Genomic DNA, 19,417 nt, shown 5'->3' with positions numbered 1-19,417 from the left:
GCCATCCTTCCAATATACTTCAGCACCAGTGGCTTTCACTTAGTTCCTCAGATACACTAAATTTTTCCCTGTTCCCAGTCATTTGCCCATGCTCTATATGGAAGGCTGACAACCTAGTCCTTTCTTGGTCCACCTCAACTTACACTTCAGGGCTCGGTTAGAAATGCCATTTTCTCAGTGAAGAGCTCTCTGATGGCTGGTCTAAATTAAGGCCCTGATTTATTCCCGACATAATCATGTCTTGTTTAGAACTTGTTCTTTTTTGTACCCTTCAAAATTCTAAACTATATATTTTGTGTTTATTTATTCAATATCCATTTCCTTAACTAGATTGTGAATGACATGAGCACAGAAATCATGTTTTCCCTGAAAAAACAACGTTGGCACAATGGTTGGCACATAAAGTGTGCTCGATGTTTATCAGGCCAGGCAATGTGCTATGTGCTGTCCAGAGATGAGCACTAAAAAGGAATCATTCACTACCTATGTTCATTACACCTAATGGATCTGACATTATATGGATAGCAACCTGGCTCTATCTCTTAATGAATGAGTAGGACTTGTACAAAATTGAAGGAGGGAAGAATTTGTGATTGTCAATGAGAATGGTACATTATTTGATATCAATAGCATGAGTTTCCTAAGCCACAATACTTAAGGGATATGTATAAATGTCTGTAGTTGCACATGGAAATTTTTGGCATCTATAGAAAACACAGAGCAAAATGGCTAAAATTATTCCAGTAGTGCTAAGTTTAAGACTCTTAGGAAGATCTAGTGACCATCAAGTGAGATGGATTATTGGTGATAACTCTATAGCTAAGACTCTCCATAACCCCAAGATAACTCAGGAAATGGAGTTCAGAGGAACACTTAGTTTTCAATTCATTTTTCTCCTTTGATCAATAAATTTATGTCTGATGGAGGCTGGAAGTGGGTGATTACCCTACAAGCTCTATGTCTCAATGGGTTTGCTTTGGTCAAATGACTGTTGGCTGCAAAATTATTTTGATTTACTCAACTGTGGTTTATCCTCAAAAACAGGTAAAGGCCTGAGGGTAAAATGTCAGCAAATTTAAGTTCTGCAAAAAGAAAGATCTTGTAAAGAAAAGCTTACAGTTCTCTTTTCTCAACAACCAGTTTTACATTCTGAGCTGGTGTTAACCTTTCATGCCTGACTGCCCCCTGTATCTTGAGGTTACAGTAATGAAAATGGGCACTGCTTCTGTCAGGGTGAATTTATTGAGGTCCCTTCTATTCCTGGAAACCATTCCCACTATGTGCTGCCATGTAACAGGCATGCCATGTAACAGGTGACCCCACAGTTCTCAGGCTAATTGTTGAAAACATCAATCGTGCTTTTATTAATCCCCAGGAGTGCTGGTGGGTTGTTAATTATGTGTGTTCTTAGTTGTATTGCATTGGAAAATATGCCTTCCTTCCAGCCAACCTCCATATCATCTAAGAGTGGACACCAAAGACCATCTCTTGGTTCCAGAAATCTTGCAGGTGAAATGAGGAGTTCAGACTAGTGCAGACAAAATACTCAGACTGGTCTAGTGCTAAACTGTATGTTATTTATTGAGTATATTAAGAGTTCAGAAAAGGAGAGAGCAATATGGGTTGGAACCATCATGGAGGACTTCTTACAGGAAGAAAAAAAAAAAGATTTGTGAGTATAGAGCTTATTGGCCTGAATGAGAGAACTGAATGCATGTGTATAGACCACAGGAAGGGTGTGGTGAAACAGAGGGAGTTGGAACTGAAAGGGAAGGAGGTGGCAGCATTTCAAGAACATTTACAACTAGGTAGGGAAGTATAGACTTGATGCGTAAGTGATGGGAAGTCACTTTTGGGTGCTGAAAGAGGATGTAAGATTTAAGGATTCTATAAGCAGAGGTGGACCATGTTTTCACAATCTCATAACACTGGAACTTAATAGTGGTGGCCAGGACAAACCAGTTGCTGGTTGAGACCCAGCTGTATAACCCAATGAACCGAGAAAAGTCAGGAAGGAAAGATCCTCTCAATGACACAAGCTAACCAAGAACACAATTCTTTGTCTCTATTCCACCCAAATCCACTGTGGAAGGGAATGGTCAATTCTGAGACTGTGTGAGTCGGCTCTTTTAATTTGTGAAATGAGGCCAAAACGAAGTTCATACCAGGGACTGGATAGCTCATTGAAATGCATCAGGCAAATTTGATTTTGGAATGGTATGTTGCCGATTGTGTGTTCATGTTAGGGGTCTATAACTTTTGCCACAGCACATTTCCTTGAAGCTAATGCCAAACTTCTTTTCCTACCTTCTAATTGGCTTCCCATGATAAGGAATATGTTCACACCTAATTTGAGTCATTTTTTTTACTTTTTACATTTTTAATTATATTCTTTAGGCTCCTAGATAAAATGAACTTTTTCCTTCTGACCCCTCTGGGAGAAGATAGTTATCCAATGATGGATAAGAAGGAGAGTGGACTGTGCTTAATTAATACATGAAAAGACTTCTTAGCTTGGGCTCGCTGATGCTGAGATTTCTATTAACTGCAGATCCTTATCAATTGGGAATTTTCATCTTTACATACACCATCATAAAAGAAGCTAACATGTGCTTTGTGAATCACTAAATAAAGATTGGTTAGGTATAGAATCCCACAAGTTTGGAGTTAGATGGCAGTGTGTAAGAAGTTGTGGTACAATGAAAAGGGCCTTGTACTTCAGATTAAGGATCTGGATTTGACTGCCTTTCCTCTTACTAGCTGGATGATACTGAGTACTTTACTTGACTTTTCAGAGCCCCAGTTTCTTTCTGTACAATGGCTTTGTGTAAGGAACTACATGAGACCGTGGAGAGCCTAGTTTCCTGCCTCCCCAGCCTCATAACTTCAAAACTGGAACCATTTAACCCCTATTCAGCTTAAACTCACCTCAGCCTCCATAGAAAACAGACTCCTTAGTGATCAGCAGTGGGTTGGTGGTGGGGGGAGGGGAAGGGAGAGTTTCATGAGCCCAAGGGTAGCATTTTAAAGAGCTCAGCCCTGTTAACGTGGCTGCATATTCTGTTTTGACTAATATCTTGGCTTAATAATCATGCTCTGGTCCCATTCTTAAGGCATATAGCAAAGCTTTGAAACTAGCCATCTCTGATGCTGAAGGATCTGGGTTCAACTTCTGCCTGTACCACTTCTTAAGATGTGTGGCCTTAAGAGAGTTAGGTGAAGTGTCTAGGTGTCAGATCCTTCATCTTGTAGCCAGGGAAATGATAAGATGTATTTTACAGGAAACCTTAACACCATGTTCAGGCACTGTTACGGGTCCTACTGCAGCCTTGCATTCCAGTTGCCCTGAGACCCTGTATGATTTCCAGATTCTCCTAGGACATGGACCATGTCTTGCTTTTTTTCCAGTTCTTTTGGGTACTAAAATACCATTTCCACATCCAGGTCGGTGTTGTTCCAATGGGGCTGCCATGATGCCAGAGTGGGTTGGTCTATTAGCTGCTGTCCAAGGCTCATTGTACTCTGTTGAAGTACTTGGAAGCCACAGCTGTATTTCCCAGATTCTTCCCACTCCCTCCCTAATTTCCTTTAGCAATTTCTGATAAACCTGCCTGAATCAACCTTCTTGCTTGTCGGATTGTGTGTAGTTTCTGGGTCCTGATTATAATATCACCTAGAGGTTTGTTGGTCATCTCATGGAAAATTACTGCAAAGAGCTAACAAAATTGAAGACTTAGACATTCATAACAAAAATAAGTGATTCAAATTGGTTGATATCTTCTGTGATGACAAATAATCTCAGAAATAATGCTACAGAGCAGATATTTTTGAATTAGGCACATTTGATTTATCTTCTTAAGGGAAGGGTGATGTATTAATAAACAGGAGGAAAACAATGCATTTGCAAGAAATCTATGCTATATAGAGACCATGTGGAAAAAATGGAAATAGTTGATTGCTGAAAGTGATACGTGTCATCATTAGTGAAAACTCTAGTGTTATACATTTTTAAAAATAAGGAAATGCAACTCTCTAACCTGTTAGTTTTTTCATTGTGTTTTGAACACATTCACTGGAAATATAAAAATGCAATATCTTCCAAGTAGTTTGTAAGAACATCTGATTAACATTAGGGAAGAAAACTTACTAGCTGAATTTCATGAACACATTGGCTTAAAGTATAGGATATTACCACTGAGTATGATGACTCAGTGTAGCTATAGCCTTGTCTTCTGTTGGATCTACTTACGATATTTTGTCCTCAGCTTTGACAGCCATTGAAATAGAGTATGGTATGAACTGTGAGTTGCTTTTCCAGTGTTAAACTAAGGACTAAAAAATGATGAAGCACATCTTATAACATTGTTTTCTTTAAAATAATTTTACTATAATTAATGAGAGCAAAATAGGCTTTTTGTGCCACATAAAATGTTGTCTAGTGAGACAAGATGTAAATGTAAAAGCATATTTATTCATCTTTGCTTCATGCTTTGAAATATTTTGTGTATATTTTATAATGTATATATTAATACTACAATTATATGTATATTCTATAAAGTTATTTGGGATGTATAGTCATATATTTGTTTACTGATGGGATAAGGAATCAAGACCATATTGTCCAATATGTAGGACATTTTGCTTGGAAAGAGAAGCCTGTAATTCTGAAGGGCTGCCAGGTGGAAATGGTAATAGATTAGTGCTATATTGCTCTAGAAAGTAGGTACAGGATTAATAATAATAATGGTCAACATTTATTGAACATTTCCTATGCACCAGGCACCACACTAAGCACTTAATATCGATTGTTTTATTTATTCCTCTTCTCTACCTTAGGAGACAAGTATCATTACCATCCTCATATCATAGTGGAGGAGGCTCAGCTAATAGAGGTGCAGTAACTTCCACAAACCCACACATAAGGAGAGCAGAGCTAGAGATTGAATCCATATCTTTCTGACTCTCTAAAGTTTGTGCTATTCCCATTACCTGGCTTAGCATAATGATTGTCATTCATTATGAAAGTTGCCCACAGAGGAATGAATGGATTATATCGCTAAGCACTTGGTTCTTTAACTCTGGAAATAGGTTCAACTAAATGTATGGAAGGGCTTCTTTATGAGGGGTGTGATATTTTAAGTTGTAACAAATATTTCAATTTCATCTTTGTTCCCCCTTCCTGGTCCAGAAATTTTGGGTTGGTGAACATAGATTTGGGGAGAGTGGTGGGCATGGGAGCACTGAAACTTTTTCCCACATATTGCCCTGTACATCTCTTCTACATGGCTGTTCCTGAGTTATGACCCTTTATAATAAACTGATAATCTAGTAAGAAAATCTGTCTGTAAGGTTCTATAAGCCACTCAAGAAAGTTAGCTGAACCCAAGGAGGGATCACTGGAACCACCAATCTATAGCTGGTGGGTCAGAAGCACAGGTGACAAACTGGACTTAGAATTGACATCTGAAGTGGGAACAGCCTTGTAGAATTGAGCTCTTAATCTGTGGGATCTGATGCTATCTCCAGGTAGATGGTGTCAGAATTGAATTGTAGGAAACTTGGCTGGTGTCTGATAATTTCTTGGATACGTTGGTTGGGGTGGGGAAACGTTCACATTAGAATTGAGTGTAGAATTGGAGGAGGGAGTTGAATTCTGTTGGAGGAGGGAGTTGATCATCATAGAGATGATCTCTAAGGTGACTTCCAATTAGAAACCTTGAGCATTTCTCTAGACAAACTATTTCCAGAAGATGTAAATGCTTTGTGTATAAAGGAAAGGCTCTAATGGTCAAAGAAGTTTGGGAAATGCTGGATTAATAAGGGTAAGCAGTATCTTTCCTGAAGTATTCTGAGAGCCTTTACCATATTCATTATAAATGTCCAAGAGAAGAAAGTAGTGTGCTGGCCTACCCCAAACACCTTTATCTTGAACTCCTCCTTCATTGTAGAGTTATCTCCTGAGTTTGGTGTTTTCTTGTTCAACCTTGGAAGCTCTGATAGAAGCTAAAATATTTACTCTAATTTTTTGGAAATGCTGTTAATATTTAGGATGTGGCTGGCAAACTGTCTGTTAGGCAGAGTATTCTATTAGTAAGCACCCTCCATTTCTCTCCCATGGTCTAAATCAGAAAGTTAATAGTACAGAAAATGAGAACCGCATTGGTGAAGAGGGTGCTCTGTGTCAAGTAAACTTTGGCTCAATTTCTACTCTCATCTTCAGGGCTTCTAGGGTAGTCTTCTTTAGAAGACACTGAGGAGTGAGAGACGCTATGTTCTGGTTACATAGTTCTTAATCTCTCATGCAAATTAGACAGGAAAACGGTGTAGAGACCTTGGGGGAGGGGTTTCTGTGGACAAAAGTGAATATGCGCTTTCCATCCCATCCTATCCCCCCACCATGAGGAAGTGTGGGTGCTGCCTGCTGTTTCACTTAGGTTGAGAAAGGGACCTGTGATAGACCGTGTGGCAGGTTTCATAGCACTCTTCTCCTGCTTGGGAGATATAGTGACCAGTGTTTGACTTGAGCCAAGCTAGAGGCTGCCTAAAGTGGCAATAGACCAGAGGATTGGTATTTGGGAAGTTACTGAAGTCCTAAGGGCTGGTTACACAGGTCACAATTCTGACCCAGCCTTCTCTCTTACGAAGGACACTGGGAAAGAACCTTGCCTTACATTTGTGTAACACATATGATGGGCAAAACTTTTCATAGGATCTCGCTTGACCTTAAAATAAGTTTCAGAGATGAGCATAATTATGATTCTTATCTTACAGATAAGGGAGGCAGTGTTCACAGACGGTAAAAAAAAATTGTTTGAATTTCTAGACTCAAACTGGGAAGAATCATAGTTGAAACTTAGCAATTACCTTAACAGTATTAGGCAGCATTGTAAAGGCTTTAGTGTATTGAAGTCCTTTAGTCCTGCCCAAAATTTAAGAGAAAGATACTACTAGTACTACTAGCTCCGTTTTATAGATAATGACACTCTGGAAGCCTCAGTTTCCTTGACTTGTCTGCTAGAAAGTCCAAAAAATGGCATCTAAACTTGGGAACTCTGGCTTCTAGGCCTTTCTTTTTATTATTGCTATAGCACATTGACTACATAAGAATTTCTAAAACCTAAAGTTCTCTCTAGGTTAGATTCACTGCCAACAGAGCATTGCCAAGTGGCAAACTTTTGGGACCTTCTTGGATGCCAATGTAAGAATAACTTTAATCAAATGACTGATTTGTGATAAGCAGTTACTTTTAAAATACATAGGGGAGTCACAAAAGAGTTAATACTTTAAACAGTTTGCATACCCTTCCTCACAACTCAATTCTAACATTAATTATTTAGAAAGCTATTTCTTAGGTACACTTAGACTTAGCCTGAACAGATGATCACAAGTTCCAAACGGCAAAAATTAATAAGGTGTTAGTGTTGTGCTCAGAACACTGAGTACATCATTTTGGCTTCATCCATGCTCTACACCTTACCTGCCATGGTATGCTGGAAAGTGGGATGAACTGGGTTGGAGTCAGACATTCCTCGCTTCCATTCTATCAAGTACATAATCTCTGAGTTTCAAAATCCTCATTTATAAATTGGGGAAAATACATGCATTCTGTTTTTGGAAGATTGGAAGATGAGATGAGTTGTGTAACCAAAATACCTAGTTTAGGGTCTGCTGTATAGTGGATGCTCAATCAGTTTCAGTTGCCCTTTTCCTTGTGGCCCAGGATCACTTGTTAATCCCATTTTGTGAGTTTGGGCAATTCAGTCATCATCTCTGAATCTCACATTTGCCACCTGTGAAATGGAACCATCAGAAAATGTCTCACAGGACTTTTGTAAGACTTACTCAACTGATATCAGTAAAAGTGCTTTCTAAATCATGATTCCTGTTGCATACCCCCATATCATCTGTCAGGGCCTTGTATAGTTAGCAGATCTTTCATTTGTTGCTGTGTTAAACTTTAAAAGCAATCCCAAACTCTGTTTCATTGTCTTCTATTCTTTTCCTTTTTTACAACAACCTTTAGAAGGAGAGAGGAACATTTTTTTTTCCTCTTTGTTGTACTTGAGGCCCAGAGGGCTACTTACTTACATCTCACAGGAAGGATCAGGGCTGGAACCTAGATGTGTGGCTCTCTTTTGGTGTCTTGGAGAGTGAATCTGTGTCCAAGTGGCTCCTGTGTTTTGTTCCTTACCTAGAGAGACCTTGCTGTGTGACTTTTGTTAGGGTGGACTCCTGAGTGATTCCCCCAAACCTTCTGCTCTTCCTAGCACTGCTATCCTTGAAACCCAGACAGCTGAAGGATGTTACTAGGGGTGAGCTCATGATTCAACCACAGCAGAACATTTTTTGTAATGTCTACTGGAGATGAAAATAGTCTTCCTTAGAGCCTTTGTCACTTGAGTGTTCACGTTCTGTAATGCCCCAAGATAATCCTCTAAAACAGCTGCTTCCCTTCCACTACACAAACGGAAAGGTTCAAACTCAGGCCTGCTTTTTTATTAAGGGCCAACTGTGTGCAAATTCTATGCCCTGCGGGGGGTCCAGAGATGAATTCAACATAGCCCTTGCTCTGGATTTTCTGACAATAGAAGAGAGTGATGTCCTCTCCCTTCCCTTGGTTGTTCCCCAGACTGAGCCACCTGATCTGGCTGGCTGGTGAGTCCCCTGGGTTGCATTCCTTCTGCACTCATACCTGGGGAAGACCTCTTCCCAGATGGACATGTCCAGAATTTAGAAACAGCGGATCCATTCTTCTAGAACATGCATTTGTTCTTAGCTGAGAGCCTAAGAACACATATTGTGAAAGAGAAAGCAGATGAGATGAATGAAGGCAGCAAGGACAAAAATGGGTCCCTCAACAAGTATTAGAGGAGGCAAGAACCAGGTTTGTGGGAGCTGCACAGCCAGCATTCTCTAAAAACAAAAATCCAGAAAAAAGTTGAGGGCTTTTCTAGTGCCCTGAGCTGGGGCTATAGCTATGAAGATGACCTGGTTCCCACCTTGGAGTAGCACAGAATCAGGTATTAACTAGAGTTCACTGAGGCGTCACTCTCCCTTCCAGTCATTGTCCTTCCTGCCCCTGCAGCCCACTTGCCTTCCCAGCCTCCTCTGCCCATCCTGGCTTCCAGAGGATGCTCCCAATCCTTAGAGAGATTCCTGACTTAGCTCTAATCTCTTTTTGTGTGGCCTATCCCAGGGATAATTGAAAATCTGAAAGGATCTACAAAAGACAAAGATATCTTTTAAACTTGCCAACATTGAGGCTGCAGTGATGGAAGAAGAGGAGGCAGTACATTGTTAATGGAGGCAGGACTTCTCCTGATGCCCTTTGGACATAAGGGGCAAAAATATCACTGCAGTCACTTTGGTCCATGTCTGACCTAGAGGTAAATCATATACCAACAATCCTTTTTTGGAAACGTGTCTCCAGTTGAACCCATTCCTCCAGGTGCCACCATTACTGTACCCCAGGATTATAGTAGTTGCTCCTTAGCAGGTCTCCCTTGTGTGTATAGTTGCACCTTGTCACTGGTCAATCTACAGTTCAAATCATTGTCTTCTTGTCACTATGCTGCTCAAAATCTCACATAGCTTATTCTTTATTACTTATTCTATTAGGCATGTACTCCCCTGCCTTAATTTCCTTTTTCTAATCTTGCAAAACTCAATCTATGCTATCCTGTCTTTGCAAATCTTATTTATCCCTCAAGTTATAGCTAAGATTTTCATACCTCCATGAATCTTCCCCTGACTACTCCAGCCCAAAGCATTGGGTCAGTCCTTTCATACATGACCAGTACCACACAGCCCTACAGGAGTGTTGTTGGCAGGGATTAGTACATGCTAGCTAGCCTTCTCTCCACAAAAGACTGAACTCTGAGAGAGCTGTCCATAGATGTCTCCTGTATCTCTCAAAAAGGCTATCTCCTCCATCTTTTCTCAACCACCCTTTCTAAAACACTCTCTACTTAGACTACTTTTTATCTTTGTTTATACAACTAACACCACCTAACATTATTCAACATTGTCTCTTAAGCTAGAATATAAGCTTCACAAAGACAGAGGCTTCTGCCACAAAGGCAGACACATCAAAAGATGTCTTGGCATCTTTTGTGTACCCAACAACTACTACAAAGCTGAGAATGTAATATGACCTCAATAAATGATCATTGAATGATTGAATGAATGAGTTTTTATTAGCCAATTCACATCTAAAATGATGGAAGGGAAAAGGGGAGGCACCAATCCTTTCCACTATGTACATGGCTGCCATAACTTATAAAAATAAACCCTCATATGGTCTTTTTCCTATAAGAATAGATGGCCATACATTGCTGAACACCAAGAGTACTTCAATTCATAGGGACATTGTGCATTCCTGTCAAGAGTCCTGTAATCTGGGACTACAGGCAAGGCTAGCTAACTGCTGCAAAAGGCATGGACTTGTGCTATACAGCCAATTTCTTGGATTGCTGTGAGGTTTAAGTGCAATAAAGAATGGCAAAAATGATTGAATTGTAAATCAACATATGAATGGGTGGCATTATCCAACCAGCTGGTGGTGTGAAGTACTGGAATTAATTTTGATGAAGATAGGAAGTAATTCTCTGGACCACAAGTATTGAAAATAAACATCAGAAGGCAGTGTCAGGAATTGTCTCCATTAGAACGCTGAAGGCTAATATGGTTTTGATTGTTCAGAAGGACCTTTCTGGATATGTCAGGGGTTCAGTAAGAAGGATGCCTTTTTCCTTTAAGAAACACAAATGATGTATTTCCACATTGGGATGTTGATCAGTGCATCTTTCCAAAAGAAAAGTGAAGGAGACGTTAAAAAATTTTAGGAAACTTGGAGGAGGAAAAATTCCACCATCACTACTATTGTCGTTGTCGTCATCATTGTTGTTCATCAAACTAATCCTTGCAATGATCTCAAAAGGTAGGTATTACTTTCCTTAAGCATAGGGGAGAACTGTGGTACAAAGAGAATGAAGTCTCTTACATGGGCTTCCCTTAACTAGTAAATGATAGGGTCAAGAATTTAATAAAAATTTCCAACATTTACTGAGAATTTTCTTAATGTCAGTCATTGCTGGGGGTTTCTTATTTAATGCAATACAAAGGTGTAGGTAGTGCTATTCCTCATTTATAGAAAGGAAGGATGAGACCTAGAGAAGTTAAGCCATTACCTAAGGTCTAACTAAGAAGAACAGGAGGCAAGACCTGAGCCTAGACAGGTGACACTGGAGTCTGGGTGCTTCTGCACTACTGTGTGCTGCTTTCTGAGTCCCTATCCACTGTCCTTTGAGATGCCCAACATATGGGTCAACATTTATAATCGGAAGTTACTTTTATTACACTTAGTGAATGAAATGAGAGGAATACAGAGTAGAGAGGAGGAGACTTGGGGAGGGCTTGCTAGGGTGAGTCCCAGTGAGGATTCTCCTGGAGTTACTTGGCTGGAGAAAGCAGATGGTGTGGCTGCTGCTAATAGGCATCCTAAGGAGGGTCTAATAAGCCTGCATGTGAGTAGAGATGGCTGTCAGTTGGGGAGGGGCTCCACTCAGCTGTGCGAAAGGTTTGCTAAGATGGAATTAGAGTTTACTGAGTAGTAAAGAGCAACAACCAGCTGCCTGAGAATTACATTGACAGGATGCAAAGGCAAGAGAATATTGTGTAAACCTTATTTACAGATCAATAGATAATCTTTCATACACAAAAGGTCAGCTCCAGGAAGGCAGAGCAGTAAAGAAAGAAATATTGCCTGCAAATAAAATATCGACTTAAAAAATGCACCCAGATGAATCCTTTGATGTATATTCTTCTAGTCAAAGTACATTTCTTTATTCATGAGTTTTTTTTCCTAACCACTTTAGGTTCCTCAGTGAAGTATGAAGGCAGTGATGAAGAACACTGATTTCTAGTTGTCTTGAATTCTGTGCCATCAAATGATCAGCATGAAATGGAATCAATGCTAATAATTTCAAAACAACATTTCTAAGTGTGTGTGTGTATGTGTGTGTGTGAGAGTGATTTAAGATGTTCAAGTCAAATGGAAACTCAACCCTAACCCCTTGTCATTTCCTGCTTTAGTGGCTGTGATGATGATAAACATTTATCCTGGCTTCAGGAAATCAACAGCTCTTCAATCCTACTTTTTCCCTCTGGATTCTTTCATTCATTTTGTGTTTCTTCTTTGCCTTTAAGCAAGTAGTTCATCATCCCAAAGAATATCTGAAATCATTGCCATCCACCTCCACCTGGTTGTTGGATTGTGAGGCCATTTATGACTGTTGCTCAGGCACAAATAAGCATAGAAGGAGAAAGAAGCTTAACTGGGCTTTGTTTCCCTGATAGAACCTTTCAGATTAGGAGTCCAACTAATTTAGATCCCTTATCAGTATGCAAAATTGTTCAAAGGGCCACAGTCTGAGCCCTGAATAGAAATATTGCAGGTAGGGGTACCTGATGGGTCAGTTAGTTAAGTGTCTGACTTGGGGCTCAGGTTATGATCTCACAGTTCGTGAGTCTGAGCCCCATGTCGGGCTCTGTGCTGACCACTCAGAGTCTGGAGCCTGCTTCAGATTCTCTCTCTCTCTCTCTCTCTCTCTCTGTTCCTCCCCCATTCATGCTGTCCGTCTCTCTCTCAAAAATAAATAAAAACATTAAAAAATTGTTGCTGATAGAAGTGCCTTTGGGGTGGTTGCCTCCATTGCCTGGGTTATTGTGTACCACATCCGAAGGAAGAATATGCAGCTGTGTAAAGCCCACCCTTGTCAATAAGTCAAAAGGCTTAAGATGGACAACTCTTCCTCTCAACTTCCTGATGGAGAATAGAATGGGAGTGGCTGTGAAAGGATTTTATATGCTATAGAATTATTTATCTTTTTCAGAGTAATCAAGGAGGATCTTTTGACAATGACACAATTCCTTCAAGTTGCTTACAAGTCTTTTCTTGCTGCACTGAGAAAGCAGGTTTCAAGTGCTCTGAGAACAATAACCTCCTCTTATGAAAGGAGGTGGCTGGAATCGACCACCTACAGCTTTGTCTAGACTTGATGGGGGAACCAGGAGGCACTGGGGACTACTCAACCCCTCAAAGTGAGAAAACAACCTAGAGGGGTAGCTGGATTTGATGACTGAGGGCATAGATTTTAGCCTTTTCCAAAGTCAAAGTTATAGCTTGGCTCTTCTATTTGTCCAAGGTTCTCATCCCTCCCACCTGGGGCTGTGTCTTCCATCCCCACATCCTCCCAAGTTCCTCCCCAGCTTTTACACCCTAGAAGGAGGACTTAGGCTCCTTATTGATAAGAGTGAATGGTGTTGACTACCAGGTGTGGACCAGTATTGGGTATAATTCTGGATATCTTGATTTCAAACTTTGTAATGATTCCTTAATCCTTATTACTTACTCCCAGCCCACCATTCTGGCTATTGTTGATGCCGTTCCTATCAAGGGCTCTGGAATATGTATATAAGGGGCTAGTTTTCTTCTTGGATCTATCCTCTGCAAGAATGCTTTTCATTACATGTATGTGAAAGGTGGTTCTCTTCTGGATTCATTTGCATGTCCTAAGGTGATTATCTTTTGCTATTGAAGGCTCTATGGCCCCCATATCCCACTCAGACTTTTTCTAAGAGGAAAGGGAGAAAAAAAGGGGAAGAAGACAGTTGTGGGGGGGGGGGGAGGAAGAGAGGAAGGAATGAAAGAACAGGCACTAATAATTTTATTTGTACAGTTATTTATAGTTTATATACTGAAAACCTATTTGGAAAATGCTTTTGACAGGCATACTCTTGTTTTTCACAAGCACCCTATTTACAGATATGGAAACCGAGGCTTAAGAGAAGGTAATTGGCTATCTAGCTAATAAATATTAGCATCCCACCTGCCATCCAGTAATCCAGTCCTGCCATCATATATAGTTTTTTCTTTTCTATATTGCTTCGTGAAATACAAAGGCATTTCCAAAACTTGGGCTTTTTTTTTTTTAACTTAAGACAAACACTGTCAAGTAAGAGCTGGAGGTCTTCATGACCACCATAATTCTATTCAGTCCTTACTGGACTTTTCCTGAGAGTAGACTGGTAGACTTTGGCCAGAAATAATCATCCTACAAAGTACTCAGTACATTTATTAATGGTTTTGAACATATCATAGGAATATTTTCATATATAAATCTCACTTGAGGGTCCTATAAGACAAGTTCATCTCAGAAGTCCAGCAAGTGACCCAAGAGTAATGGTGGGCTGAGGATTAAGTCTTGTTTTTTGTTTTGTTTTGTTTTTCTTTTTTTTTTTTTTTTTTTAATTTTAAGGCCCATGCCTTCTGTTACCCCATAGTTGTTCCACTATGTACCTAATCTGCAGACAGTATAGCAAAGTTCATTTAGGGATCCAACACTCTCAAGTCTAGAAGAGGTCATAACCCTGACCTTTGAGCATGATGGGCTATATTTGTGGGGCACTGTGCAAAATGAAAATGCAGGGCCCTTTAAAAAAAAAAAAAGTTTAAGCATTTCAAGACTGTGGCAGCAGGGAGTTAAACTTAGTGTAAGATCCTCTGAGTGTGGGGTGCCTTTGAGCATGGAACCATGTGTGACTATATGGGCAGAATGCCAATGAAGCTAGTCCTGCCTCTGACGTTAACTTAGGAGTGGATGACCTTGACTATTTCTCAGATCCTTCCCAGAGCTTCTATCAGGTAGGGGAAGTTCCATGTCATGTAGCCTCTATTCTGCTAAATCTTTCATTCCCTTAGTAAGAGCTGAGGCACACAAAGGCCCAGTGTTGCTCATTGTACGTACTAACCCCAGTTCTCATTGATCAAAATTTAAGGACAAAATATCACTGACAACTAATATTGATGTGAGCATTTACTATGTGACAGGTATGGTGTAAAACTTTTTCACATATTTTAAACTGTTTGCAGAGATGGCCTCAATTCTCTCTCCTTCCTTGTATCAACACACCTTATATTGTGACTGTGCAGCTTTTCCCATGAAAAAATGGAGTGCATTTCTCAAGGTCTTGAATCAGGGCTGGTCCCATGAGTTGGTTTGGCTAAGAAAATGCTCCAGAAGAGATGGCATGCTAGTTCAGGGGGTAGGTCTCGAGAGGCCTGCAAGCATCAGCTCTCTCTGTTGAAACCCCAGGACTGCCGTTAGAGCAAGCCTATGTTAGACTGCTGGAAATGAGCTCCACTTGGTGGAGAGTTGTCATCTCAACTGAGTCCATCTAGGGCCTCCAGCCCCCAGTTGACCTACCACCTAACTATAGTTGCTTCAGTGAGCTTAGCTGAGGTCAGACAGAGTCTAGGCCAGGAGAACCATTCCACAGATCAACTCACAGGTGAGAGATGATAGTTATTGCTTTAAAACTCTTAGTGTATGTGTGTGTGGGGGGGTAGGTAGTTATGCATTATTATGTCAATAGGTAACAGATCCGCACTATCATTATTATTTCCATTCTTGTGACAGAGAAATAGGGAAATAAGCATCAAGAGATTAAGTTGTAGCCTATGATCAGTAGCTAGTGAATGGGCTTTGTGTGACTTCTAGCCCAAGTCCTTATTGGTTATTTTGTGGGGTCCTTTCATAGCATGCTGGGCTCTGTCAAGCTCTCAGCTATTTGGAAAGGCATTTGAATGGAAGAAGTGAAGTGGTGATTTTGCTGTTATGGCAGGCCCAAAGGATAGGGCTCAAACACGAGGAATCTCTCTGCTAGTGAAATACCTGTCTATTATTAACTAAAATTTAAAAATTAAAACACTAAGTTGTCAAAGAAAAATGGATATATACTGAACAAAAGAGACGAGGTCTTTGAGGTCAAGGTAACAAGCTAAATGCTAGCACAAATTTTGTCTGCATCTTATTAACATTAAATTATGACTGAGTTCTGCAAGAGATCCATGTGAAATTGCATTAATGCAAATGGAATTCCTTATGATGTCTGTTTTTGTAAACGAAAACAAAAACGCAGTTATATTCGTGGAACTCACTTACTAAACTAAAATAAAATCCACCAGCAAGTGTCTCCCCTCCACTTCTAGCTAACCCCACATCTTGTACAAAAAGCAGTTGCTCCCCAGAGTACCAAGTAGACATTGTGCTAAAGCAGGAATACACAATCCACTTATAGAGGGTGCACCAAAATATAAGAGTTCTTACAAATACCGGAGGTTGGGAAGGCTCTGAAAAGCATCAGGGTCGATGTAGAGCAGTTTGTTGGCCTTTTCAATTCTACTGTAAAACAGAAAAGCATATATACATGAGCTCAACTGTAAGGAATGCTGTAGTATATTTCACATTATGCAAAGAGTATATCAGTTATTCACTCACCTATCCATCCATCGTTTCAACAAAAAAGTTGAGATGACATGCAGTGTTTTCACTATGCAAAATTGTGCAAACTAAATATTAACCCATATTGCTCTCATCACTAATGTTCTCTTGGGACCTGTTAAATGTAGCCAGACAAAACACTGGCTGAGTATTTCCTTTTCATCCAGCACACTGTGTCTTTAACCACTAAGTGTCTCTCAGGGTCTGAGGAGGCTAAGAGGGCAGGGACGAGACTGATGTGGGGAATGGAGATTTTGTCTGATTTGGAGACAAGAGAGTAGGGGGTGGAAATAAAAGAAAGTGATAAGAGGATGGCAGGAAGGGAAAGGGTGAAGGACAAAAGGATATTAGAGAAAAAGAGGGTAAAGAGGCAAAGGAAAGCAAAAATCAGGTGAAAACCAGTGGACATCTCTGATTTTAGTCATGAAATTGCAGCAGGCAGTAGTTGGGAATGTGCTGGTGATTCCCTTCATTCTGTAGACTGAGACTGCTCTCACAGCTCATGAGAAGTGAGGACTTCTGCCCTTGTTGGCTTTAGCTCTGTCCTGATCAATAGCCTGGAGGTGAACGTGTTCACATTTGGATTCCAACAGAGAGAGCTGCCCTTTCCTCATCTTGCCAGATCAATGTATATTTGCAGATATGCTCTGTGTTAATTACTTCCTCCCTGTTTCATTAGCTTTTATGTTGCAGTAACCTGTAGCTACCCAGATCAAGTACCAGGTAATTAATTATTTTAAGTATAGTCAGTGCTACATGGGGGTGAGCACCTCTCCATGCAGGGAAAAGATAAAAGAGTTGTTCCATTAGCTCCACTGCCTGTTGAACTGCAGAAAGAGAGGCCTGCTTGACCCTGACCAGAGGGCTGACTGCCTTTTGGTTCATTTCTTTGCCATTCCCTGTGGGCTCTGAGACCCTGGTCAACTCTCTTTTTCCAACTAGGATAAGGAGAGACCAAGCAGAGAAGAAAGGAAGGAACAGGAGGGTAATGGGAGAAAGTCAGGGAAGGCATCAGTTGTAGAGGTTCAGTGGTAATGAGGAAGAATGCAGATGGGAGGCAGAGTGAGTGGAAGGATGGAAAAGGGAGAGGGCAGTCTGCCAGTATGGATAGGCTGAGTGTCATTTGTAAATTGTGTATGTGTGTGTGTATAGATTATGTGGATGTGTATATGTATGTGTATATATATACACATATATATATATGCTTGGCAAATGCTAAGAGATTTTTAAATATAAGAGTTGAGATTTATGTTTAAGTCCTTACCCCGGTATGGATTTGGGTGGATGCCTTTAGATAAGCCTTGCAACTTCTCTGTCTTTCATTCTTGTCTGTAATATTAGGAAAGTGGTTCAGTCACTTTGCTAAGTATATTGCATGGGATTTTTGTGAGGTATTAAAAAATGCCCCACAGAAAAAACCTTACCAGTGATACTGGTTGTGAAACCCTTAATAAAATATTCTCCTGGGAGATTCCAAATGTATATTTGCATATAATAGGTTCCGAGTTTTCCTATAGTAAGTGAATATGATGTTGTTTGCCCAGTGTTTCCTAATATTTGACCATAGAGTTGTTTATCTTTTTTAAAAATAATAGTTTTCTGAGTGTTTAATGATATGCAGGATATACTTGGGAAAATTTGGGACCAGATAGTGTCTAGTCTCTTCTGGCTTTGACATTTTATGATTCTGTGTATTAATTTATGGTGATTATAGGCTGGTATGAGACAGAAGAAGATCTGTATGAATATTGACAGGTGTGTAAAACCAGAATGTCAAAAAAAAGAAAGTAAACTGTGCTGTAATAAAGGCACCAAGGATCATTATGACATATTTACTCTATGTCAGTTGATGTGTTGGATCTGATTTATATTTATCACCTTTGTTCATCACCGTGATCCTATGGCTTGCACTTTTATTACTTGTATTTTGCAGATAAGGAAAACTAAGTGTCACCATGACTTAGTTTCTCGGTCAATGTTTCATGGTCAGTGTATGGCATAGACTAGTATTCAAGTGAGGACTGCCTATCTTTACATCATGTGGGATTCATTTTGACCTTTGACTCTGGAATAATTTTAAATGAGAGGATGAGATAGAGGCACCATTAGTCATAGAGCAAAGGTATTTGGTCTACTATTGGAAAAACTCTGGGGGAGAGAGCAGGACCAGATTAGTTTCTGGGTTGGTACTTGAATCACCAGGCAGAGAGACACAGACCGTGCCCTTTGGGCTGACTTTGACATCTTAGAATGAAATTCTAGGAATCAAAGGGTAGAGCAGAGTTGGGGTCTTCCAGGGATATACACGAAATTTAAGGCTATTTCCAATGGTGATGAGCAAACCCCACAGGATCCTGCTTACATTTCATGTAATTTGGACAGGTTAGAGAACACATGCGCCTCTATTGCTTCCAGGACATCATTCTGTGAGATCTCTCTGCAAAAAAAATAAATAAATAAATAATAAGGAAAATACATGTAAAAAATTCAAATCAGTTCAGTTAGATTTTACAGATGGATTTAGGGCTCAGCATGGAGCCTCTTGTCAGCAGTGATCCATGAGACACACACAACTCTATTCCTGCCCTCAAAGAAGTCAAGTGGAATAACCAGACAAATCTAACATAGGAGATGCTAATATTTGGAGAAGAATGAGAGAAAAAGCCCAAGGTGATGGCTTAGTTAGTTGAGAATTTATTCAGTCTACAAATGTAGCAACTGATGCTCAGAAAGGGAAAGAAAATTGATTAAAGATATTTAGGGAATATACAGGATGAGAACAAACTCTGAGTTCCTTAGACATTCTAGGGGTCAGCAAGCTTTTTCTACAGGGCTAGATAGTAAATATTTTTTGGCTTTATGAGTCATTTAGTCTCTGTCACAACTACTCAATTGGTAGTGTAATGCACAAGTAGCCATAGATAATAAGTAAATGAATGAGCATGACTGTCTCCCCATAAAACTTTATAAAAATAATGGGTTTGATTTGGCACCGTGGGCTATATTCCATGATCTTGCTCTAAACCATGGAGTCAAGTTCTTCTTTCTGCTGATATAAGTTTGGGAGATGAGAA

At 40.0% G+C, this 19,417-nt stretch overlaps 1 protein-coding gene across 3 annotated transcripts in view; it reads right to left on the bottom strand.

Annotated features, from left to right (window-relative positions):
- The window catches only part of FSHR (follicle stimulating hormone receptor), a 169,325-nt gene that overhangs the window by 29,295 nt on the left and 120,613 nt on the right, over nucleotides 1-19,417 (bottom strand). For 2 of the 3 annotated variants that reach the window (XM_039222496.1, XM_039222499.1), the window contains exons 3-4: nucleotides 18,706-18,780; nucleotides 16,170-16,244 (exon numbers count right to left, since the gene is read on the bottom strand). In XM_039222496.1, the coding sequence (XP_039078427.1) occupies nucleotides 16,170-16,244; nucleotides 18,706-18,780 (150 nt within the window). The remainder of the gene's footprint in view (nucleotides 1-16,169; nucleotides 16,245-18,705; nucleotides 18,781-19,417) is intronic. The other variant, XM_039222497.1, reaches the window with a different exon arrangement.

This window comes from Hyaena hyaena, unplaced genomic scaffold, assembly GCF_003009895.1.
Source record: "Hyaena hyaena isolate Hyena2069 unplaced genomic scaffold, ASM300989v1 scaffold_1145, whole genome shotgun sequence".
Taxonomy (NCBI): Eukaryota; Metazoa; Chordata; class Mammalia; order Carnivora; family Hyaenidae; genus Hyaena; species Hyaena hyaena.
Note: the sequence above shows the minus strand (reverse complement) of the source record. Positions and strands in the feature narration are given on the sequence as shown.